Here is a 26,613-nt window from a genome sequence, read left to right as displayed (position 1 = left end):
GGGGGGGGGGAACTGTCCTTTATGAACTTTAGGTAAATGATACCAGGTAGCTGGCTTAGGGGTATCTGGGATCAGACGTTCTGCATTCTTTTTAGATAAAGTACCCTTTGTGACTGCTGAATGAAGAAAAGACGTTAATTTAGAGAGGATTTTACTTGTGGGGTCGGATTTTAACATGGTGTAGGTAGCGGTGTCCTGAAGTTGCCTTTCGGCTTCGGCTATATACATAGATTTATACATTACAACCACTGCCCCACCTTTGTCCGCTCGAACCACCTGTAAATCTTCCCTATTTTTCAAAATATTAAGTGCCTTAGTTTCATCTGCCGATAAATTCTGTGGGGCTTCTTTGTACATTATAGACTTAACGTCTTGCATGATCGCGTTTTGAAACAGGTCCAGGCTACTTCCCGGAAAAATCGGGGGGTTAAACCTGGATCTCTTTCCTTTAGAAAAATAGACAGCTTTTGACCCACATTCATTATTCGGTTCGCTAAATTCATTAGCTAACATCTCTAAACATTCTATTTCTACTTGGGTACATTCTTTTGGAAAAAAAACTAAATTATTTGTTTCTACTGGTAAATCTGGTTCACATTGGTCATGCTCTAGTATTTTTTTATTTTGGAAAACTTGAAAAGGTTGATGTCTCTAAGGGATCGCGCTAAGTCGATCTCAAAGGAGACTGGGTTAAATTTCTCAACCAGTCCATAACTTAGACCTTTAGATAAGAGAGTGTCCATTGCTGGATCGAGAGTCTCTGATGTAAGATTAATGACATTCGATTCAATACATGCATCTGTCCTGTTCAGACTGTGGTTTTTCTTTTCTTTGGATCCTTGAGATTTTTTTTGATCTTCCTCTTCTTGTGTGTTTACTGCTTCTAAAGGGACTGCTTCGCTTTTATTTTTAGGTGGATGTTCTAGCTGTTTCTTATATGTTTTCTCTTTATTTACATTCTCGGTGCGTTTTTTAACGAATTGCTGCGATGATCTTCTTTGTAAATAAGATTTGGTCGCACTATAAGGTACATTTTTCTTCTGGTGCCATTGGAATTCGTTATCTTGATCATAGTCCGTTTTATCACGTAAAAATTTCTCTCGTTTCTTGTTCTTGACTTCTTCTTGTAATGCAGTGAGTTTAAGTTGTAACTTAGAGTAAAAAGAGCTTTTTTGTTCATCTGTGGCTCTTTTGATGTATTCATTTTTCACTTTGACTAGATCTTCATTAATTTTATCCTGTTCGATTCTACTTCTTGTTAGAACTATTTGCAGGAGTTTCATAGAATGTTCATGATGAGCTTGTTTCCAGATATTGATAAAAATGGGATCATCATTAAATTGTGCCGGGACTTTGTAGGCTCTAAGTCCTCTTGGAGACCTATCACAATGGACGTACGGCTGCAGCGAGTTAATCGTCCAAAAGATGTTGATTTCTTTTTCGGATAGATTAGTTATGCGATGCTCCAGGGACTTCACATCTATGAGCTCGATGTCATCCCTGGTATTGCATTCCAGGAAATACCCCCCCGGATCCTCTCTCCCAGTGAGTATTAGGTTTTCCAAATATGTCAGCATCCCGTCTGATTCCATATCCATGTTTTGTGGCGTGGATTCTGCCATGGTAGCGTGCTCTGAATACAAAGGAATTCACAATCAAAGGGCAAAGAAAATATCAAGGGGCAACACTCCTTTACCATGAGAATTGTGAATTTATTGAACAGCCTACCTCAGGAACTGGTCACAGTAGGAACAGTTGAAAGCTTTGAAACAGGGTTAGATACATTCCTAGAACAAAATAACATTAATGCTTATGCAGAAATATAATCACATTCTTTCCCCTTCATCCCACCATACACATACCCTTCAATTCCATAGTTGAACTTGATGGACATATATGTCTTCTTTTGACCATAGTAGCTATGTAACTATGGACAGAGGTGTCAGCAGAGAGCACTGTGGTCAGACAGAAAATAAATTCAAAAAGAAAACAACTTCCTATGGAACATACAGCATCTTATAAGTACTGGAAGGATTACGTTTTATAAATAGAGGTAATTCACAAATCTCAGGGCAAAGAAAAGATGTGATATTCGGCACTGCTCCTATTGGCTAGGCTGGATTATATGGCGGGCGTGTGACTAGGACAAACCGATAGAGATATGGTGGTGCTCTGACGTTTCAGCAAAGTTCAAATCTTCAATACAGTAGACAATAGAATAACATCGGCACTCACCGGTCTTCTCTTAAAAAAGGCTTCTTTATTGATACATACTCACAACATGAAATGCAGTAAGGGAGAGGGACCCGTGCAGGGGGGGTACGTAGTAGGCAACAGATTCTGTTTCACTCGTTATACAAGCTTCATCCGGCCATGTTCACAAATCTGTTTAACTTTCTGGCACCAGTTGATAAAAAAATAAAATAAAAAATGTTTTCCGCAGGGGAAAAACTTCTGGAAAACCACTGCAGTTTCTAAGCCAAAGTTAGAAGTGTATTTTAAAGGAATGGGAAATGTAAAGGCCAGAAACAACCTGATTGGAAACCTAATCTAAGGGTAATAGTTGCTGAAATGTTTCAGATTTTCTTTATGAAATTTTGATGGGGAAAATCTACAACAATTGCAGTAGCAGTGTCCAAGCTATATATATATTTTTTTTTTCATTTTTCCATAGCTGTAACATTGATATATTTTTTTGAGGGACAAGTTGTACTTTTTAACCCATTAAGGACATAGCATTTTTCCGTTCTTGCACTTTCGTTTTTTCCTCCTTACCTTTTAAAAATCATAACCCTTTCAATTTTGCAGCTAAAAATCCATTTGACTTAATTTTTGCACTACCAATTCTACTTTATAATAACATCGGTCATTTTACTTAAAAATCTATGGCAAAACCGAAAAAAAAAAATCATTGTGCGACAAAATTTAAGAAAAAACACAATTTTGTAACTTTCTGGGGCTTCCGTTTCGTTGCAGTAAATTTTTTGGTAAAAATGACATGTAACCTTTATTCTGTAGGTCCATACAAATAAAATGATACCATACATATAGGTTTGATTTTGTCTTACTTCTGGAAAAAATCATAACTACATGCACAAAAATTAATGCGCTTAAAATTGTCATCTTCTGACCCCCTATAACTTTTTTATTTTTCCGGGGTAGTATGAGGGCTCATTTTTTGTGCCGTGATCTGAAGTTCTTACGAGTTCCATTTTTGATTCTATCAGACTTTTTGATCACTTTTTATAAATGTTTTTATGGCATAAAAAGTGACCACAAATACGCTATTTTGGACTTTGGAATTTTTTTGTGCAAACGCCATTGACTGTACGGTTTAATTAATGATATATTTTTATAGATTGGGCGTTTACGCACACGGTGATATCACATATGTTTATTTTTATTTTTACTTACACAGTTTTTTTTAAATGGGAATTGGGGGGTGATTAAAGCTCTTATTAGGGGAGGGGTTAAATTATGTTTATTAACTCTTTTTTTTTCCACTTTTTTTTTGCTGTGTTGTAGCCCCAAAGGGGACTATAACATGCATTATACAGATTGCAGGCACTGATCAATACATTGCCATAGCATGGCATTGATCAATGTTATCGCCGCTAGACTGCTCCGGACTGGATCTCAGGCACGAAGCAGTCATTCAGCGATCAGTCGCGGAGGAGGCAGGTAAGGGACACTCCTCGTGCATCCCAGCTGATCGGGACACCGCGGTTTCACCACGGTGACTGAGCTGCCAGGAAGCTTTCAATTTCACTTAATACGCAGTGATCAACTTTGATCGCTGTATCTAAAGAGTTACTGCCGGACATCTGCCTGAACGGCGATGTCCATCATAAGCCACGGGTCCTGGCCACTGATAGCAGCCAGGACCGTGCGGGTATGATGCAAGCTCAGCTCCTGAGCATTTTATAAACAATGTTTTGGGGCAAGGGGTTAATGGCACAGTTTTAGGGTACATTTATTGTATTTTTTGATTTTTTATTAAACAGGTTATCCCACATCACTCTTTCAGTTTTCCAGCCAATTCTTGCCTGTCTGCGGCCAGAGGAGCTGGTATGAGAAGCTGTAAGCATTTGAAGTGGGGAACTTACTGAATTTGTACTCCCATAACTCCCAATGACTATAAATGGCGTTGTTCTGTGACCTCCACTGTTAACATAAATTCCAGAGGTATGCAAACAGCATAGCTTGGGGGGGGGGGGGGCTTATGCTGTTTGTGCAACCCCATTTAAAAAGTTAATTCCAGTATGTAGTTGTTATTCTGTACACCTGCCCATCCTGTGTGTGGTGGCTTCCTTTTCAGTGTTCCCCTGGGTCCACATCCCTCCTAAGGATTACACAGTGTAATATGTTCTCATGTCATGTGTTGGTTAATCTTTCGAGGCATTTGTCTCTTTAAGTACTGTAGCTAAGGCCTATGTTACCAAGGAAGGTGCAATGTGAACAGGTGACTTGTTGGTGACCTATGGGATTTCTCCAAATTGCTCCCATATATATCTGGGAGGAGCTAGTCTAGAGAGATCAAGCTGAGGTACAGCCAGGTGAAGACCTGAGCAGTTGTTTGGTGTTCCTGAGGATGGCCAAGGCCTAGTCACGCAGCCACGCATCTACTACCAGTAACCCTTGCAGGTGAAGGTCAAAGCCTGGCGGTAAGCACAAATACAGGGGATAAGTCTAGTCAAGATAGTCAAGTCTGTCAAGTCACTAAAGTCAGCGTGGGTTGCACAATTCAGTCCAAGAACACTACAAGTCCCACCGAGCCAACAAGCTCCCTAAGGTTCACTGAGCATCTCCTTGGGCCTAAACTGAGCTGTAAAGACTGCCTCAGTAAAGTGCCATTGTTCTGTAACCGGAGTTATTATTTACCCCACGCCTGGCTCAGGAATCATCGTCCATACCTTGGATGGTGTAGAGGATAACCATGCCCTGGCATCACGAACACAAAGGGTTAATGACATCTGCCCTTCCAACACCCTCACCACAACTTTTGGCATCCTACAAACAGGATACAGGTATTGAAAAGTAACCGCACATCCGTGTGACAGAAATTGCACCAGTTTTGTACAGGACTTTGTCAGTAAAAGCTTTTATGCTAGAAGGTGCCTGTGAAATAGAGGGGGAGGTGAAGAAAAGTTTATTGTCTGCCATTGTGAAAGAAGTTGTGCCCTCCATGTGTAAAATCCGTACAGAAGCTATGTTGCGTTGCAAAGTGTTTGCAGTACCTGAAGGGGTTAATCGGGTCCAGTGATTCCCAAGCGCGCAAGCGGTCACAGCTCCGCCCATGTCAGTCCCCAGTGGTGACACCTCTTCAGCCCAGCGAGGAGGAACCAAAAGGATCACCCTATGTTGCATATGGAAAGATTTTTCTGACTGGACCCAAACAGGAAGTGCCCTGGGTGCCGCGGCTCCGAGACTTTCTGGTTGGCGAAATTATAGTCCGCAATGCACCGCAACTCCTACAAGTCTTACCGATTATCCAGTGCAGTGTACACAGAGTCTCCAGCACACATGCTCTGCCACTATCACCCCGGTATTGTCTGCAAGTGTGGTTATCAAGTCTCCTGTTACCAGGTACCTACAAAATAGAGGGGGAGTGTCTGCGGTTGTTACCCCCCATTATCCAAGCCAAAGCCGCTGAAGCACCTCACCAGCTCTCTTAAAGGGGAAGGCACCTCGTCTTCCTTAAAGTGACAATACACTAAAAAATCTACAAGATGTCTGAAACAAGCACCACAGATCAACCGGGCACCAGCACCCCTCCATCTCCCGCGGCGAGCACGCCACCTGGTCCAGCAGCTAGTTTCCTATCTCCTGCAAGCATCAACATCCCTGGTGTTCTAGCAACCACACCGGTATTCATGGGGAATCCTTTCCTTCCTACCTACAATGGAGACCCCTTCACCCTGATTGTCTTTTACTCTTTCCCTCCTAACCAATAGGTGCAACTGGACAACTCCAAGGGCCAGCATTAGAGGAAGTTCACTCCTGGCCAACATCTAAGAAGGCGACTGTGGAGCAGATTTTTGAAGGACTGTACCAGGTATTTGAGTCACATTCTCCATTAGAGGTACGTCTCCGATTGTATTAAAGGCGACAGAAGCCAGGTGAGACCCTGAGAGTATTTGCTGTAGCCCTGCAGAATACCCTAGAGACTGGGGCGACAAAGTGTTAATGGACAGCTTTATTGATGGTGCTCATAATAAGTGGGACAAAGCCCAACTGAGAAGGTTAGTGCTCCAAAACCCCAACATGTAATTTCCTGATTTTAAGAGACTGGGTATTAAAAATGAGCGAATCGAAGCTGACGAACCCGAATTCATTACGAATTTCATGAAATATTTGATTTGCAACAAATGCGAATATTGCCACAATTCTATCGCGCAAATCGCTTCATTAAACTTCATTTACTGCGGTCCAGGCTCCAGGGCATCTAACATGGCAGATCCACATGTCAGTACATGGGGTAAGGAACGCTGGGAAGGCGGGAAGGCAAGGCGTGAAGGGAAGTAGGCGGGATGACCCTGAATCACATGCAGGATGCAGCCTATAAGCAGCCAGTCACCCCTGTGATGTCACAGCCCTATATATTCGGCAGCCATTTTGCGGCTCGTCATATTATTCATTACACTGCATAGAGATAGGATGGACATCGCTGTGTGTGTTACACAGAAAAGCTCATTCCAGCAGCGTTTCACATCCTAGTCACATCAGCGTTCTGGTGGTCAGAAAGCAGTGTTTTTTTCACTGAAAAGGATTTTTACTACAGCCATTAACCTCCCAGTCACTTTCTTCAGCATTGTATTACAGAGAGGGGCAGATAGCTGTGTGTTGCCTCATACATTTCAACAAGCTGTCTCAACTTCATAAACCTTAACAGAGGAGGCAGGAATAATTTGTAAATGCAATTCTGTGTCTTTGTTCCACAACAGATCATCTGCTGGTTATACTAGTCTGTAGACGGTATAATACCCAGCAGTCCATTCCTAATAGTCTTTGACAGAGTGCAATTTTGTGTTTAGAAAACAGCTTTTTTGTGCTGTAGCACTGATGTGTACTGCTGGTCTTGTGCAAAAATATGTTTTCTTTTAAGCAGCCCTCATAAGTGCATACCACATACGTACATCTAAGTAGTGTACTATTTTGTACCTGATAATCTGTCAATGGCCTAGATACTGTGAAAGTCCAGGCAAAAGTAATCACTGGCTGGTATTTTACTAAAACATGTTATTTTAAGTGTACAGTAACGCATTTTTCTGCTTCATAAGTGCATACCACATACCTTTATCTAAGTGGAGTACTATTATGTGCCTGTTAAGGGTCTACATACTGTGAAAGGACAGCCAAAAGTAATCACCGGCTGGTGTTTTCCTCCAATACGTTTATTAAGCATACTGTAGCGCATTTCTCTGCCCTCACAATTGCATACCACATACCTACATCTAAGTAGTGTACTATTTTGTACTTGTTAATCTGTCAAGGGCCTAGATACTGTGAAAGTCCAGGCAAAAGTACTCACCAGCTGGTGTTTTGACTTAGATACTTTTTTTAAGTGTACTGTAGCGCATTTTTCTGCCCTCATAAGTGCATACCACATACCTACATCTAAGTAGTGTACTATTTTGTACCTGTTAATCTGTCAATAGCCTAGATACTGTGAAAGTCCAGGCAAACATACTCACCAGCTGGTTTTGTACTCAGATCCTTTTTTAAGTATACTGTTTTTGTACTGTTTTTCTGCCCTGATAAGTGCATACCACACACATACATCTAAGTAATGTACTATTTTGTACCTGTTAATCAGTCAAAGGCCTAGATACTGTGAAAGTCCAGGCAAAAGTAACCACCGGCTGGTGTTTTACTCCAATACGTTTTTTAAGCATACTGTAGTGCATTTTTCTGCGCTCTTTGTTCCACTAGTCTGTAGACGGTATAATACATACCCAGCAGTCCATTGCTAAAAGTCTGTGGGAAAGTTCAATTTTGGGTTTATTACACAGCGACTGCGTGATACAGCTCTGTTGTGTACTGCTGGTGTTGTGCAAAAATACATATATATTTTTTTCCCCTTTATTGTGGAACACCAAACCTTCCAAACTTTTTCAAAGGGCCTGTTTTTTTAAACTAACTATTTCACTTTTTAATCGCTGCTCAACAGATGATAAAGGTGCTGACTTCATTTTTCACTGAAGAGCTGAAAAGTGTCAATTCCATTTTCTAACACAAGACAGCAAACACATAAAAAATATTTAAATCACAAAATCTTTCAAATATAAATAACAATTACAAAATAATACAATCCATAATAGTTATAGACACTTTAAGCCTGAGGAAAACTCAAATGGAAAAATATATATAAATAAAATATATAAAAATAAGTATTTTGCTTATAAAAATGAAATACTGGTGAGACATGTTAACTTTAGATAATATAATGCAAAAACATACAAAAAAGTTAGCACAATTAAGAAATGTGCCAAAAACAACAAATGTCATTGGCATAAATAGTACTACTGCAAAAAATTCAGATATTGAATCCAGAGATCATTGTCTTGTTCAATCTTCTCATCTTGTTTCAACTTTCATCATGTTTTCTTCATTATTGCCAAGAACTCTATGGCCAGCCTGTATTTCCAGCAGAACTATAAGAGTATGGATTTGGCACTGGACTCTGATTTGAAGAAGAGGATAGATCTGCATAATTGTATTGCAAATTGGCACCAAATGGGCCAGAAACTGAATACATCTGTGCTTGAATCTGTCCATTGAAATTAGAGTAAGGCTGGTTTGTATCTATAGAAATAATGAAGGATCCTTTTCTTCAGAGAACGTATGTATCATTTTCTTATTTTGAATGTCAGGTGGTATTCTGACATTTTCTGATTATAAAGGAATTTTGGAATCTGGGACACAGGTAAAAATACCGTATTTATTGGCGTATAACACACATTTTTTTGGCTAAAATTTTTAGCCTAAAATCTATCTGCGTGTTATACGCCGATAAGCCGCTGCAGTTCAATGATTTAAAGCAGGCGCTTTAAATCAATGAACTGCAGCGGCTTTTGCAGGTGCAGAGACCTGCCGTCACTGCCGGCTTCTCTGCCCCTGCCTGTCCTGGGGTCTAGAGCGCTGCTGCCACCGCTTCTCTCCCCCTGTTGTCGGCGCCGCTGCCCCTTCTCTCCCGCTGACTATCGGTGCCCCTGCCCCCTTGCCGGCACCGATAGCCAGGGGGAGAGAAGCGGTGCCAGCAATGGGGCAGCAGCGCCGATAGCCAGGGGGAGAGAAGGGGCAGCGGCACCCATTGCCGGCGCCGCTGCCCCATTGCCTCCCCCATCCCCGGTTGTATAATTACCTGTTGCCAGGGTCGGGTCCGCCCTGCTTCTGGCCTCCAGTGTGGTGTCCGCTGCGTCGTTGCTATGCGCTGCACGGCGCAATGACGAGTGACGTCACTCCTCATTGCGTCTCGCAGCGCATAGCAACGATGAAGGGGACGCCACACCGGAGGCCAGAAGCAGCGCGGACCTGACCCCGGCAACAGGTAATTATACAACCGGGGATGGGGGAAGCAACGGGGCAGTGGCGCCGGCAATGGGCGCCGCTTCCCCTTTTCTCCCCCTGGCTATCGGCGCCGCTGCCCCATTGTCGGCGCCGCTTCTCTCCCCCTGGCTATCGGCGCTGGCAATGGGGCAGCGGCATCGATAGTCAGGGGGAGAGAAGGGGCAGTGGCGCCGATAGCAGGGCGAGAGTAGTGGCGGCAGCAGGGCTCTAGACCCCAGGAAAGGCAGGGGGAGAGAAGCGGGCAGCGACGGCTTCTCTCCCCCTGCCTTTCCTGGGGGCTTCTGCGGGGTTAGAAACAAAGTGTATCGGGGTATACACATGCACACACACGCAGCCTCATTTTACCAAGGATATTTGGGTAAAAAACTTTTTTTACCCAAATATCCTTGGTAAAATGAGGGTGCGTGTTATAGGCCGGTGCGTGGTATACCCCGATAAATACGGTAAGTATTTTTAAGCATACTGTAGCACATTTTTCTGCCCTCATAAGTGCATACCACATACCGACATCTAAGTAGTGTACTATTTTTTACCTGTTAATCTGTCAAAGGTCTATACACTGTGAAAGGACAGCCAATAGTACACAACTGCTGCTGTTCTAGACAAATACTGTTTCAAGCGTGAAGCGTATTATACTCCCCTCACATACGCAATAAGTATGTCAGGCAGAGTAGTGCCAGGACGTGCACAGTGAAGTGGCAGAGGCGTAAATTCATAAGGTGCAGGCAGAGGTCGCAGCAGAGTAGGGGCATGTGGCAGCTGGAGTCGCAGCGAGAGGTCTGAGCTCCCGGTGTCAGCTAGCAGTCGACCAGCAACCCAACAGCCGTGATTGGTCAGTTCCCTTTGTTATCCATTTCATCCCAAGTGACATCCGACACCCCCAGTCAACAGTCGGTGGGTTCTTCAGACTCATCCCTCAGTTGGCATGGCCCTCATACTGCTGCTGCCACCTCAAGGCTCTCTCATTGTGCTGGTATGTGACTCCTTGTTAAATTTAAATACCCATACACCCCCGTGACACTAAAACTTGGGAGTTAAAATATCAATTTCAAAATCCTCAATTTCAATTTCAAAATCTTACATTTCTATTTTAAAATCTTAAATTTCAATGGTCTCCTCAGGCTTCTGCCAACTCCAGGCTGTGTCATTCAGCAACTATATGGTCTCCTCATGCTTCAGCCACCTCCAGGCTGTGTCATTTAGCCAATATATGGTTTACTGATGTGGCTGGGCTTGGGCCTGGGCCTAAATATTTTTATGGTAGCAATAGCTACCATAAATCTTCAATTTAAGTTTCAAAATTCATCTTATATATGTTTATGGTAGCACTAGGTACCATACATCTTCAATGGAAATTTCAAAATTAATCTTTTAATGTGAAGATTAATTGTGATTGTGGGATTGTGAAGCCCTAGTGTCCACTCATGCTGCTGCCAGCTCCAGCCTGTGTCATTCAGCAACTACATGGTTTCCTCATAATGATGCCACCTCCAGGCTCTGTCTTTGTGCTGCCATGTGACATGTGACTCCTTGTTAGATTCGGTCCTTTGTACCCACACGCCGGGGCCCGGGACTTTAACTTGGGAGTAAAAATTTATATTTCAAAATCCTCAATTTCAATTAAAAAATCTGTAAATTTCTATTTTGAAATCTTAAATTTAAATGGTCTCCTCATGTTTCTGCGAACTCCAGGCTGTGTCATTCAGCCACTATATGGTCTCCTTGTGCTTCAGCCACCTCGATGCTGTGTCATTCAGCCAATATATGGTTTACTGATGCTGCTGGGCCTGGACCTGGGCCTAAAAAATTTTATGGTAGCACTAGCTACAATAAATCTTCAATTTCAATTTCAAAATTCATGTTTTAGTCTTAGGGATTGTGAAGCCCTAGTGTCTATTCATGCTGCTGCCAGCTCTTGGCTGTGTCATTCAGCAACTATATGGTCTTCTCATGCTGCCAACAACTCCATGCTGTGTCATTCAGCCACTATATGGTCTCCTCATGCTGCCAGCACCTCCACGCGGTGTCATTCAGCAACTATATGTTCTCCTCATGCTTCAGCCACATCCAAGCTGTGTCATTCAGCCACTATATGGTCTCCTCATGCTGCCAACACCTCCACGCTGTGTCATTTAGCCACTATGTGGTCTCATCATGCTGCCAACACCTCCACACTGTGTCATTCAGCCACTATGTGGTCTCCTAATACTGATGCCACCTCCAGGCTCTATCATTGTACCGCTCTGTGGCAGTGATTCTAAAAGTGATGCCTGTAATCTGCATGTCATACTGAATAACAGTAATATTTCACAACCCCAGCACACTCCATATGCATGTAAGAACAAAGCAAAGTGTTCTACACCCCTAATGAGGCTCTCTGTAGTCCAGAAATAGACATTTTAAATATAGATTCGATCGAACCAACTTTTGGGGAAAAATTTGGTGAATCGTCCGAATCAAATTTTTTGCTCATCTCTGCTTGCTATACAAATAATTGAGTCTGGGACTGAGTCTGGGACTGGGACGAAGAGGTTTGTACCCCCCTCGCATCTGCTCAGGAACCACTAGGGGTGACTGCCAGGCCCATACCATCACCAACCCTGTCCCGGCCCCAGTCCAACCTACCCTGACAGTCACCACAGTCTCAGTTCTACAGAGTGTTAGGCAAGACATTGAACAACTGACTAAAGCTGTTAAAGAGCTTGCCACCCGATCTGGTCCACCTGTCCGGGAACCATCTTTACCTAGGAAACCTCCCCCTGCTCTTGATTCCGCAATGCCAATTATTGTAACTCTCCACCCAATAGGTATTCTGGGATTCAGAGACCCTTTTACACTTACTGTAACAAGCCTGGCCATTGGAAAATGCAGTGCTGAGATATAAACGGATTCACCCTGAGGTCGAGGATCAGCCCTCAGGAAAACTGTCATCAGGTTCAACCCCCGAACGACCTAAGTCAGGACGCTCACTCTATGTCGCCTCCTGCCCCCTTGTAACGGTTGTTGTAGAAGGTGTACCTTTAGAGGTGATGATAGATACAGGGTCCCAAGTTTCTACTGCATCTAAACGTGTTTTCTATGAACAATGGGATGCTAGTTTATTGTGTGAGCCTGAAGAGGTTCATTTCAGAGTAATTGCCGGTAATGGGCAACCAGTCCCCAGACATGGATACTGGAAGCCAACCATTCAATTGGGTAACCAAGTACTCACAGGGGAGGGAGTGATTGTAACCAATGTGACAGATAAGGGGTCTTCTGAATTCATATTGGGGATGAACATTATGAGAAATTGTTTTACTGAGATTTTAGATGCCTTGTATGCCTCTCTTTCCAATATTCTACCTTCAGACCAGCAGGCTGTGCAGCACCACCTTAAAGTCCTACAAGCGGAGAAGAAGTACGAGTCCAAGACATCAGGTCGGCGGTGACCTTGCAACCCAACACTGAAACCAGAGTCAAGAACCATAATTATCAGGCCCTGCTGGAACCCATGCAGTTTGAAGACCATCCATTAACCCAAGCTGCGAGAAGTCTTGTCACTGTTTCAAATGGAGGAGTACCAGTATGGTTAGTAAACTTGCCTGATACCGCTACTGTCTTACTCAAGTATACTCCAGTGGCCCAATTGTACCTCCTCGAATCAAGAGATATTGTGACTGAATTTCTGGTGGCCCGACAGCAAGCTGCTCAAGTCACTGGTGGATCAAGTACTGGGCCCCCAGAACCCTGGTGGGTGTAACTCAAGGTTGGGGACGCCTCTAACCATTGGGACCAGATTAATGGAGTCGTGAATGTGGTGAAGAAGTACCATGAAGCCTTCAGTAAGCGCCCAACAGACTTTGGGAAGACATCAATAATCCAACATTGCATCCTTACAGGCGGCAGCCCGCCTATCAAAGAGAGACACTGTCAGGTCGTGCCAGGCATGTATTAAACTGTCAAGAAAAGGCTGGCAGACATGAAAAAAGCGGACAAGATTCAAGAAAGTCAGAGTCCCTGGGAGGCGCCACTCATCCTAGTCAAAAAGAAGGATGGAACTATCAGTTTCTGTGTCGACTACAGGAAACAAAACAATGTCACACATAATGATGCTTACCCTTTATCATGAATTGAGGAGTCGCTAACCGCCCCTGGGTCTGCTGCTTACTTCTTCACCCTGGACTTAACCAGCGAGTACTGGCAAGTGCCCATGGCCCTGGAGGATCGGGAGAAGACTGCCTTTGTGACACCCATGGGGTTGTATGTGTTCAAAAGTATGCCATTTAGGCTGTGCAATGCCCCTGTTACATTCTAGTGTCTAATGTAAAGATGCCTGGGACATCTGAACTTCCAAAGTTTCTTACTATATCTGGATGATGTCATCATGTATTCCAAGTCTTACCAGGAACACTCTGGTAATCTGTCAGAAGTCTTTCAAGTCCTGATCAAGCACGGGCTGAAGATCAAGCCATCAAAGTGTCACTTGCTCAAACCTCAAGTCCATTACCTGGGAAACATTGTCAGAACAGAGGGAGTTCAGCCAAATCCTGAAAAGGTTAATGCCGTCAAGAGCTGCCCTACGCCTCGCACAGTGAAAGATTTCAGGAGCTTCCTTGGATTCGCTGGCTACTACCGCCGTTTTATCCAAAACTTCACCCAAATTGCAGATCCCCTTACAGCTCTCCTGCAGGGAACGGCGAAGGAGAATTACAATGGAAGACTACCTATCAATTGGGCCGAAGAGCAAGAGACAACATTCCAAGCTCTCAAGCGTCTGCTGACACAGCCACCCATCTTGGCATATCCGGATTACAGTCAGCCGTCCCTGCTTTATACTTATGTGGGTTTTAAAGGCCTAGGAGCTGTCCAGTCCCAAGTCCAAGATGGTCAAGAGTGATTGCCTACGCCAGTCGAAATCTGCGAGGGGCAGATAAGATCGATACCAATTACAGTTCATTCAAGTTGGAACTTTTCGCCCTGGTATGGACCCTGACCGAAAAATGGCTTCTACACCCATTTAGTGTCTACACGGATAACAATCCTCTGGCCCACCTGAACACTGCCAAATTGTGCGCCCTTGAACAGTGATGGGCTTCAAGGTAAGTGAATTACAGCTTTACATGAAGTACCGAAGCGGCAAGTCAAACGTGAATGCCGATGTACTGTTTCGAATGACCCCCGGCAAAGAGCAGCCTGTGAAAGACAAGTCGAGATGCCCCCCTTTTACCAACAGTTTGTAAACCAGAATGTTGTTACCTCCTTCATGGACAGTGAGCCCAGGTCAGAAAAGATTAAGGAAGACCTGTATACCTGGAAGACTCTACAAGACGAAAGTCGAGTCATGGAAGATCTGTTGGACTACTTTCTGGCGAAAAATGTTCCAACTCGTCTAAACAGGGCCAATATGACTACGAACTGAAGCATCTGTGGCGACAGGGGAAGCGACTGTTTATGCAAAAAGGACTGTAGTACCAAAATTCTTTAGATCCAGTCTCCAGTGAGTGACTTCATCAGATTCTGGTCCGAGACGCGGCGATGGTCCTCAACACATATCATGACCAGTTGGGACACTTTGGAGTCCACAAGACTGAAGCCACTGTCCGGCGAAGGTTCTTCTTTATTGAAATGCAGAGTGACATTGAGAAATGGTGCAGTGAATGTTCTGTCTGTAACGTCACCAAGAATGTGCGCAAGGACGCAAAAGCACCCCTCCACTCCATCCAGAGTGACAGACCTAACCAACTGGTCGCGCTAGAGCCTGTGAAGTTGTCTCCTACCCGGTCTAGGTATACCCAGTAGTATCACCATGGTGGAATTCTTTTCCAAGTGGGTTATTGTCGTCCCCCGTCAAAGATCTCACAGCCAAGATGGTGGCCTAAATGTTCTACTTTAAGTGGGTGCAAACCATTGGATGGATGCCCAGAGTCTGTCTTAACTGACCATGGACCGGCCTTTGAGGCCCAACTCTTCCAAGAACTTGGAACTACTGCCTATCACCCTCAAGGAATGGATTGTGTGAGTGGATCAACTAAGTGTTCATCCAAATGCTGCGAGCAGCCTCTGTGTCACGGCAAGAAGAATGACCTCAGTTGCTACCTGAGTTGTTGGAAATTTATAACAACACTGTGCATTGTTCCATGGGATATACCCCCTTTTATTTGATGATAATAAGGCATGGGCAACTGCCTATGAATCGGACATTCGGGTTACAAACCCTGATCAACAATTCTTCTCAAGCATCCCACGAGTGGGTTTCTGATCACCGAAGGCGGATTCAAGAAGCCAAAGAGATTGTCAGTAAAAAGATGGACGAGGCCTGGCAAAGACAACAGGACGACTACAACCGCCATGCTACATCCAAGCCACTACAGATGTGTGACAAAGTCTGGCTAAGAAAATTCCCTAGAGTAGACAAGTTGGCTTACATCTGGGAGACGAATCTCCCAGTGTCCCCACCACCAATTCCTCCATGTGTCAGACTGGTCCAACAATATGTTCCTGGTGAAGGGATACATCCCTCTATAGATTTTCCTATGTTCTCCCCCACTCAGCCCACCTACATCTGTCTACCTCCGGCTCCTGGTCTATCTCCTTTGGCTGCAGTCTATGTGCCAGCCCCAAGGGTTCCAGAGGTAATCCTGGTACCTTTAGCTTATGTCCCCGTTCAGCTGGTTCTGGAATAAGTTAAAGTTCAAGCTCCCGCCAAAGAAGTACCTGCCAAGCTTCCAGATTTACCTCCATATTCTGATTCTCAAAAGGTGGCGTTGCACAGGTCTCAACGGTCTACACAAGATCAACTGCCCGCTAGAAATAGAGAGTAAACCACTTATATACATAATAGTCAACAACAAAATCATACTATTAAAGGGGTTTTTTAACATTAGATAATTTTAGTACGTACCTGCCAAACAGTAATGGACATGCTTAGGAAGGATCTGCACTTTGTTTTGGTGCTAAATGGCTATGTTGTCAGATAACCATAACATTGTGGCTAGCTTTTTGTGAACTGGTATTTTCTTTTTGAGTTTTCTTTTTTCCTCCCACACATCAGCCACCCCACCCATTGAAACATAAATAAGCTGCATCCATTCAAAAGACCTGCGGTTTTCAATCAGGGTGCCTACAGCTGTTGCATTAGATGCAGATTGATCCCTCTCCCTCCCACCGATTGCTCCACCCATTGAAGCAGACAGGCTCCCTGTCATCAGCTGACTGGGACTCGGCCCCATTGCAACCTGGGAAAAATCAGAGACAACAGTAATTTTGTATGCTGGTAAAAATAAATATTGGGGTGAAAATCACAGAAGAATTGTGAGAAAACCGTCACACACAGGTACAGACACTATATTATGAACTACACTAACTTTACAATTCAATCTAAGTACACTAAAAGTCCCAGTGAGCCAACAAGCTCCCTAAAGTTCACTGAGCATCTCCTTGGGCCTAAGCTGAGCTGTAAAGATTTTAACACCTTGTCTGCCTCAGTAAAATGCTGTTGTTCTGTAACCTTGCGTTGGAGTGATTATTTACCCTGTGCCATGCCCAGGAAACATCGGTCATACCTCGGGTGGTGTAGAGGATAACCACGCCCTGGCATCAAGAACACAAAGGGTTAATGTCATCTGCCATAAGTGTTAACAACATCTGCCCTTCCAACACCTTCACCACACATGGTTCTCTCTAAACAGGGACCCTGGAATAAGATATGTGCAAATTTTCTTTCCATACAAATAAGACAATGAGGCTAAAACATGGAGCTTGTTGGCAAGACTGCAGTGGAACAATGTCCTATGTCTTTTTCTGAGTACCCTCACTTTTAGAGCAGGCCAGATGTCTGCTGGTCCAGGGTTCAAAAGGGGATTTTCATCTCTCTGCGTTTATTTCAGTGATGGAGATACTATATAATAGGACATGACGATTTTTTTTTGTCATGACTATGCACACTGAAAAGTGTTTGAAGGGCATTTGTTTATGCATCCTTTAAAGGGGTTATCCAGGAATAGAAAAGAAGAGCAAATTTCTCTAAAAAAAATGCTCCCCGTCTGTCTCCAGGTTGGGTATGGTTCTGCAGCTCAGTTCCATTGGAGTGAATCCAGGAGAATTACCTGAGTCGGGTCCGCGCTGTTCCAGGCCTCCGTCGTGCGTCCCCAGCGTCGTTGCTATGCACGGCGCGGCGCTCTGATGTCATGCGCCGCGCCGTTCAGCGCATAGCAACGACGCCGGGGACGCACGACGGAGGCCTGGAGCAGCGCGGACCCGACTCAGGTAATTATGCCACCGGGGATGGGGGGAGGCAACGGGGCAGCGGCGCCGGCAATGGGTGCCGCTGCCCCTTCTCTCCCCCTGGCTGTCGGCGCCGCTTCTCTCTCCCTGGCTATCGGCGCTGGCACCGATAGTCAGGGGGACAGAACGGGCAGCGGCGCCGATAACCAGGGGGTGAAAAGGGCCGACTGCAGCGCTCTAGACCCCAGGAAAGGCAGGGGGAGAGAAGCGGGCAGCGACGGCCTCTCTCCCCCTGCCTTTCCTGGGGGTGTATCGGCGTATAACACGCACACAGACTTTAGGCTAAAAATTTTAGCCTAAAAAGTGCGTGTTATACGCCGATAAATACGGTACTTATTAAAAACACATATATCTTCATGTATAAGGTAGAGACTATGACATCTTTGCAGGTTTAGATGTTGTATCTAGCCTGATTGTTATCAGTAATTAATATAAATATTAATTACCTGTCTCTTGGTTCTTTTCCTGCAGCTGACGGGGGTATAGCTCACTTTCACCTTCTCACCGGGCATCAACCACCTATAAAAAGACACAGATATGATAACATGTCCCGTATACATGCTACGGACGCTAATATATATAACACTCTAGGGCCAGAACTACTTGTCTCAGGGATTATAAAACCGCATTAGAAAAAAGAACAAAAGAAAAGATGGAACCCATTGAGATATAGATGATAGGGATTTTTATTTCTTTTGTAGTGCAGTGTATTATCCCTCCCAGGATGATGTTGACAGACACTATTGTTAGGTTTTTGGGGGTTTTGTGTTTGCAATGTTTGGGGTATGTGTTATTTTTTGTTTCTTTATTCATAAATTTTAAGGGCAATATATGTTTTTTTTTGGGGGGGGGGGGGAAGGGGGCAGGAGCAAAATATTTTATAAATTATTTTAGTTTTTTTTGTTTTTTAATCAAAAACTGTTATTTTTGTTGTTATTATTATTCATCAATTTCATCAATATTTTATATAATTTTTTTGGCAAAATATTTCTTGGAATGTCTTTTATCAATTTTGTGCAGAAATTTAGGATAGAGGTTAACCATGTTGCAGTGGGAATTGCTAAACTAAAAATTAATAACAGAAATACAGTTTGCCCCCCAGGTTCCAAAGCACAGAATGCACTTCAGATCAACAGCCGAAGCATCGTAGGGGGACCCATTCTAATGGAGACAATGTCCTCCACCCGTTTCCACAACATTGAGGGGCCACTCAAAGAAAGGGGCAGTCGAGCTTGAGCCACAGACGGTTGTCTCCATTCTGTATTTCTGTTTTATAATCAACATAATGTATTTTTCATAGTTTTAAATGGCAATAATCAGTTATAGTATGTGATTTATTACATTAACTTATAGATTTTTCTTTACAGTACAGTTATGTCTTAAATCAGCGTTCTGTCTATTGAAAAAGGGATTACTACAAATAAAAAACAGATATTAGAAATCATAAATGTTCCCAATCTCTGTACCTGAGACACAGTTGTGTTATATAAGAAGCTGTCTATAGACGATATACTTATTAAAAACCCATATATCTTCATGTATAAGGTAGAGACTATGACATCTCTGCAGGTCTAGATGTTATATCTAGCCTGATTGTTATCAGTAATTAATATAAATATTAATTACCTGTCTCTTGGTTCCTTTCCTGCAGCTGACAGGGGTATAGGTCACTTTCACCTTCTCACCGGTCATCAATCACCTATAAAAAGACACAGGTATGATAACATGTCCCTTATACATGCTACAGACGCTAATATATATAACACTCTAGTGCCAGAACTACTTGTCTCAGGGATTAAAAAACCGCATTAGAAAAAAGAACAAAAGAAAAAATGGAACCCATTGAGATATAGATGATGGGGATTTTTATTTCTATTGCAGTGCAGTGTATTATCCCTCCCAGGATGATGTTGACAGAGACTATTGTTAGGTTTTTGGGGGTTTTGTGTTTGTAATGTTTGGGGTATGTGTTATTTTTTGTTTCTTTATTCATAAATTTTAAGGGTAATATATGTTTTTTATTTTTGGGGGAAGGGGGCAGGAGCAAAATATTTTATAAATTATTTTTGTTTTTTTGTTTTTTAATCAAAAACTGTTATTTTTGTTGTTATTATTATTCATCAATTTCATCAATATTTTATATATTTTTATTTGGCAAAATATTTCTTGAAATGTCTTTTATCAATTTTGTGCAGAAATTTAGGATAGAGGTTAACCATGTTGCGGTGGGAATTGCTAAACTAAAAATAAATAACAGAAATACAGTTTGCCCCGAGATTCCAAAGCACAGAATGCACTTCAGATCAACAGCCGAAGCATCGTAGGGGGACCCATTCTAATGGAGACAATGTCCTCCACCCGTTTCCACAACATTAAGGGGCCACTCAAAGAAAGGGGCAGTCGAGCTTGAGCCACAGACGGTTGTCTCCATTCTGTATTTCTGTTTTATAATCAACATAATGTATTTTTCATAGTTTTAAATGGCAATAATCAGTTATAGTATGTGATTTATTACATTAACTTATAGATTTTTCTTTACAGTACAGTTATGTCTTAAATCAGCGTTCTGTCTATTGAATAAGGGATTACTACAAATAAAAAACAGATATTAGAAATCATAAATGTTCCCAATCTCTGTACCTGAGACACAGTTGTGTTATATAAGAAGCTGTCTATAGACGATATACTTATTAAAAACCCATATATCTTCATGTATAAGGTAGAGACTATGACATCTCTGCAGGTCTAGATGTTATATCTAGCCTGATTGTTATCAGTAATTAATATAAATATTAATTACCTGTCTCTTGGTTCCTTTCCTGCAGCTGACAGGGGTATAGGTCACTTTCACCTTCTCACCGGTCATCAATCACCTATAAAAAGACACAGGTATGATAACATGTCCCTTATACATGCTACAGACGCTAATATATATAACACTCTAGTGCCAGAACTACTTGTCTCAGGGATTATAAAACCGCATTAGAAAAAAGAACAAAAGAAAAAATGGAACCCATTGAGATATAGATGATAGGGATTTTTATTTCTATTGCAGTGCAGTGTATTATCCCTCCCAGGATGATGTTGACAGAGACTATTGTTAGGTTTTTGGGGGTTTTGTGTTTGTAATGTTTGGGGTATGTGTTATTTTTTGTTTCTTTATTCATAAATTTTAAGGGTAATATATGTTTTTTTTATTTTTGGGGGAAGGGGGCAGGAGCAAAATATTTTATAAATTATTTTTGTTTTTTTGTTTTTTAATCAAAAACTGTTATTTTTGTTGTTATTATTATTCATCAATTTCATCAATATTTTATATATTTTTATTTGGCAAAATATTTCTTGGAATGTCTTTTATCAATTTTGTGCAGAAATTTAGGATAGAGGTTAACCATGTTGCGGTGGGAATTGCTAAACTAAAAATAAATAACAGAAATACAGTTTGCCCCGAGATTCCAAAGCACAGAATGCACTTCAGATCAACAGCCGAAGCATCGTAGGGGGACCCATTCTAATGGAGACAATGTCCTCCACCCATTTCCACAACATTGAGGGGCCACTCAAAGAAAGGGGCAGTCGAGCTTGAGCCACAGACGGTTGTCTCCATTCTGTATTTCTGTTTTATAATCAACATAATGTATTTTTCATAGTTTTAAATGGCAATAATCAGTTATAGTATGTGATTTATTACATTAACTTATAGATTTTTCTTTACAGTACAGTTATGTCTTAAATCAGCGTTCAGTCTATTGAAAAAGGGATTACTACAAATAAAAAACAGATATTAGAAATCATAAATGTTCCCAATCTCTGTACCTGAGACAAAGTTGTGTTATATAAGAAGCTGTCTATAGACGATATACTTATTAAAAACACATATATCTTCATGTATAAGGTAGATGTTACGCCTAGCGCTCCGGGTCCCCGCTCCTCCCCGGAGCGCGTACGGCGTCTCTCTCTCCGCAGCGCCCCGGTCGGTCCCGCTGACCGGGAGCGCTGCCCTGTCATGGCCGTTGGGGATGCGATTCGCACAGCGGGACGCGCCCGCTCGCGAATCGCATCCCAGGTCACTTACCCGTTCCCGTCTCCTGCTGTCATGTGCTGGCGCGCGCGGCTCCGCTCTCTAGGGCGCGCGCGCGCCAGCTCCCTGAGATTTAAAGGGCCAGTGCACCAATGATTGGTGCCTGGCCCAATTAGCTTAATTGGCTCCCACCTGTGCACTTCCCTATATCACCTCACTTCCCCTGCACTCCCTGGCCGGATCTTGTTGCACTTGTGCCTAGTGAAAGCGTTCCCTTGTCTGTTCCTAGTCCGTGTTCCTGACCTCCTGCCGTTGCCCCTGACTACGATCCTTGCTGCCTGCCTCGACCTTCTGCTACGTCCGACCTTGCTTCTGCCTACTCCCTTGTACCTCGTCTATCTTCAGCATCTTCAGCAGCCTGAGAGGTGAGCCGTTGCTAGTGGATACGACCTGGTCACTACCGCCGCAGCAAGACCATCCCGCTTTGCGGCGGGCTCTGGTGAAAACCTGTAGTGGCTTAGAACCGGTCCACTAGCGCGGTCCTCGCCATCCCTCTCTGGCACAGAGGATCCACTACCTGCCAGCCGGCATCGTGACAGTAGATCCGGCCATGGATCCCGCTGAAGTTCCTCTGTCAGTTGTCGCTGACCTCACCACGGTGGCCGCCCAGCAAGCCCGACAGATCGCCCTTCTAACCCGTCAGCTGTCGGAAATGTCCACCATTTCGCACCAACTTCAGTCGCAACTTCTCCAGCAATCTTCTCCTCCGCCAGCTCCTGCACCTCCTCCGCAGCGAGTGGCCACTCCTAGCCTCTGCCTGTCCTTGCCGGACAAATTTAATGGGGACTCTAAGTATTGCCGTGGCTTTCTTTCGCAATGTTCCCAGCACTTGGAGATGATGTCGGACCAGTTTCCTACTGAAAGGTCTAAGGTGGCTTTCGTAGTCTGCCTTCTGTCTGGAAAAGCCCTGTCATGGGCCGCACCGCTCTGGGACCGCAATGACCCCGTCACTGCCTCTGTACACTCCTTCTTCTCGGAAATTCGAAGTGTCTTTGAGGAACCTGCCAGAGCTTCTTCAGCCGAGATTGCCCTGCTGAACCTGGCCCAGGGTGTTTCTTCCGTTGGCGAGTACGCCATTCAGTTCCGTGCTCTTGCTTACGAGTTGTCCTGGAATAGTGAGGTTCTCTGCGCGACCTTTAAAAAAGGCCTATCCAGCAACATTAAAGATGTTCTGGCCGCACGAGAGACTCCTGCTGACCTACATGAACTCATTCATCTAGCCACTCGCATTGACATGCGTTCTTCCGGATGGCGTCTGGAGCTCCGCCTGGATATGGACTTTGTTCGCACGAAGCGTTTTTTCTCTCCGGCTCCTCTCTCCTCTGGTCCTCTGCAATCTGTTCCTGTGCTTCCCGCCGCGGAGGCTATGCAAGTTGACCGGTCTTGCTTGACACCTCTAGAGAGGACACGACGCCGCATGGAGAATCTTTGCCTGTACTATGCCGGTACCGAACACTTCCTGAAGGATTGTCCTATCCGTCCTCCCCGCCTGGAAAGACGTACGCTGACTCCGCACAAAGGTGACACAGTTCTTGATGTCAACTCTGCTTCTCCACGCCTTACTGTGCCTGTGCGGATATCTGCCTCTACCTTCTCCTTCTCTACTATGCTCTTCTTGGATTCCGGATCTGCAGGAAAATTTTTTTTGGCCTCTCTCATCAACAGGTTCTACGTTCCTGTGACCAGTCTCGCCAGACCCCTCTACATCTATTGTTTTTACAATAAAAGATTGGACTGTCTCGTACGTTTCCACACAGAACCCCTCCTAATTTGCATCGGACCTCATCATGGAAAAATTGAGTTTTTTTTCCTCAGGTTCTTTGGCCCCAAGAAGAGGGGGAGACCCAAGGGGGGGGTACTGTTACGCCTAGCGCTCCGGGTCCCCGCTCCTCCCCGGAGCGCGTACGGCGTCTCTCTCTCCGCAGCGCCCCGGTCGGTCCCGCTGACCGGGAGCGCTGCCCTGTCATGGCCGTTGGGGATGCGATTCGCACAGCGGGACGCGCCCGCTCGCGAATCGCATCCCAGGTCACTTACCCGTTCCCGTCTCCTGCTGTCATGTGCTGGCGCGCGCGGCTCCGCTCTCTAGGGCGCGCGCGCGCCAGCTCCCTGAGATTTAAAGGGCCAGTGCACCAATGATTGGTGCCTGGCCCAATTAGCTTAATTGGCTCCCACCTGTGCACTTCCCTATATCACCTCACTTCCCCTGCACTCCCTGGCCGGATCTTGTTGCACTTGTGCCTAGTGAAAGCGTTCCCTTGTCTGTTCCTAGTCCGTGTTCCTGACCTCCTGCCGTTGCCCCTGACTACAATCCTTGCTGCCTGCCTCGACCTTCTGCTACGTCCGACCTTGCTTCTGCCTACTCCCTTGTACCTCGTCTATCTTCAGCATCTTCAGCAGCCTGAGAGGTGAGCCGTTGCTAGTGGATACGACCTGGTCACTACCGCCGCAGCAAGACCATCCCGCTTTGCGGCGGGCTCTGGTGAAAACCTGTAGTGGCTTAGAACCGGTCCACTAGCGCGGTCCTCGCCATCCCTCTCTGGCACAGAGGATCCACTACCTGCCAGCCGGCATCGTGACAGTAGAGACTATGACATCTCTGCAGGTCTAGATGTTATATCTAGCCTGATTGTTATCAGTAATTAATATAAATATTAATTACCTGTCTGTTGGTTCCTTTCCTGCAGCTGACAGGGGTATAGGTCACTTTCACCTTCTCACCGGGCATCAATCACCTATAAAAAGACACAGGTATGATAACATGTCCCTTATACATGCTACAGACGCTAATATATATAACACTCTAGGGCCAGAACTACTTGTCTCAGGGATTATAAAACCGCATTAGAAAAAAGAACAAAAGAAAAGATGGAACCCATTGAGATATAGATGATAGGGATTTTTATTTCTATTGCAGTGCAGTGTATTATCCCTCCCGGGATGATGTTGACAGAGACTATTGTTAGGTTTTTGGGGGTTTTGTGTTTGTAATGTTTGGGGTATATGTTATTTTTTGTTTCTTTATTCATAAATTTTAAGGGTAATATATGTTTTTTTATTTTTGGGGGAAGGGGGCAGGAGCAAAATATTTTATAAATTATTTTTGTTTTTTTGTTTTTTAATCAAAAACTGTTATTTTTGTTGTTATTATTATTCATCAATTTCATCAATATTTTATATATTTTTATTTGGCAAAATATTTCTTGGAATGTCTTTTATCAATTTTGTGCAGAAATTTAGGATAGAGGTTAACCATGTTGCAGTGGGAATTGCTAAACTAAAAATTAATAACAGAAATACAGTTTGCCCCCGAGGTTCCAAAGCACAGAATGCACTTCAGATCAACAGCCGAAGCATCGTAGGGGGACCCATTCTAATGGAGACAATGTCCTCCACCCGTTTCCACAACATTGAGGGGCCACTCAAAGAAATGGGCAGTCGAGCTTGAGCCACAGACGGTTGTCTCCATTCTGTATTTCTGTTTTATAATCAACATAATGTATTTTTCATAGTTTTAAATGGCAATAATAAGTTATAGTATGTGATTTATTACATTAACTTATAGATTTTTCTTTACAGTACAGTTATGTCTTAAATCAGTGTTCTGTCTATTGAAAAAGGGATTTCTACAAATAAAAAACAGATATTAGAAATCATAAATGTTCCCAATCTCTGTACCTGAGACACAGTTGTGTTATATAAGAAGCTGTCTATAGACGATATACTTATTAAAAACACATATATCTTCATGTATAAGGTAGAGACTATGACATCTCTGCAGGTCTAGATGTTATATCTAGCCTGATTGTTATCAGTAAATAATATAAATATTAATTACCTGTCTCTTGGTTCCTTTCCTGCAGCTGACAGGGGTATAGGTCACTTTCACCTTCTCACCGGGCATCAATCACCTATAAAAAGACACAGGTATGATAACATGTCCCTTATACATGCTACAGACGCTAATATATATAACACTCTAGGGCCAGAACTACTTGTCTCAGGGATTATAAAACCGCATTAGAAAAAAGAACAAAAGAAAAGATGGAACCCATTGAGATATAGATGATAGGGATTTTTATTTCAATTGCAGTGCAGTGTATTATCCCTCCCGGGATGATGTTGACAGAGACTATTGTTAGGTTTTTGGGGGTTTTGTGTTTGTAATGTTTGGGGTATATGTTATTTTTTGTTTCTTTATTCATAAATTTTAAGGGTAATATATGTTTTTTTTTATTTTTGGGGGAAGGGGGCAGGAGCAAAATATTTTATAAATTATTTTAGTTTTTTTGTTTTTTAATCAAAAACTGTTATTTTTGTTGTTATTATTATTCATCAATTTCATCAATATTTTATATATTTTTATTTGGCAAAATATTTCTTGGAATGTCTTTTATCAATTTTGTGCAGAAATTTAGGATAGAGGTTAACCATGTTGCGGTGGGAATTGCTAAACTAAAAATGAATAACAGAAATACAGTTTGCCCCGAGATTCCAAAGCACAGAATGCACTTCAGATCAACAGCCGAAGCATCGTAGGGGGACCCATTCTAATGGAGACAATGTCCTCCACCCATTTCCACAACATTGAGGGGCCACTCAAAGTAAGGGGCAGTCGAGCTTGAGCCACAGACGGTTGTCTCCATTCTGTATTTCTGTTTTATAATCAACATAATGTATTTTTCATAGTTTTAAATGGCAAT

At 43.4% G+C, this 26,613-nt stretch overlaps 1 protein-coding gene across 1 annotated transcript; it reads right to left on the bottom strand.

Moving 5' to 3' along the window:
* Positions 1-608: 608 nt before the first annotated feature.
* LOC130360973 (uncharacterized) lies at positions 609-24,647 on the bottom strand. The gene is made up of 8 exons (XM_056563533.1): positions 24,573-24,647; positions 20,633-20,705; positions 19,459-19,531; positions 18,279-18,351; positions 16,285-16,353; positions 1,863-1,955; positions 1,729-1,787; positions 609-1,633 (listed from the first exon to the last, which is right to left on the bottom strand). The coding sequence occupies exon 8, from the start codon at positions 1,620-1,622 to the stop codon at positions 609-611; it is 1,014 nt and encodes a 337-aa protein (XP_056419508.1). The 5' UTR covers positions 1,623-1,633; positions 1,729-1,787; positions 1,863-1,955; positions 16,285-16,353; positions 18,279-18,351; positions 19,459-19,531; positions 20,633-20,705; positions 24,573-24,647.
* Positions 24,648-26,613: the final 1,966 nt, after the last annotated feature.

The sequence above is a fragment of the Hyla sarda genome, chromosome 3 (genome assembly GCF_029499605.1).
Source record: "Hyla sarda isolate aHylSar1 chromosome 3, aHylSar1.hap1, whole genome shotgun sequence".
In the NCBI taxonomy this organism is placed as follows: domain Eukaryota; kingdom Metazoa; phylum Chordata; class Amphibia; order Anura; family Hylidae; genus Hyla; species Hyla sarda.
This window is presented reverse-complemented; position numbering and strand designations above follow the sequence as displayed.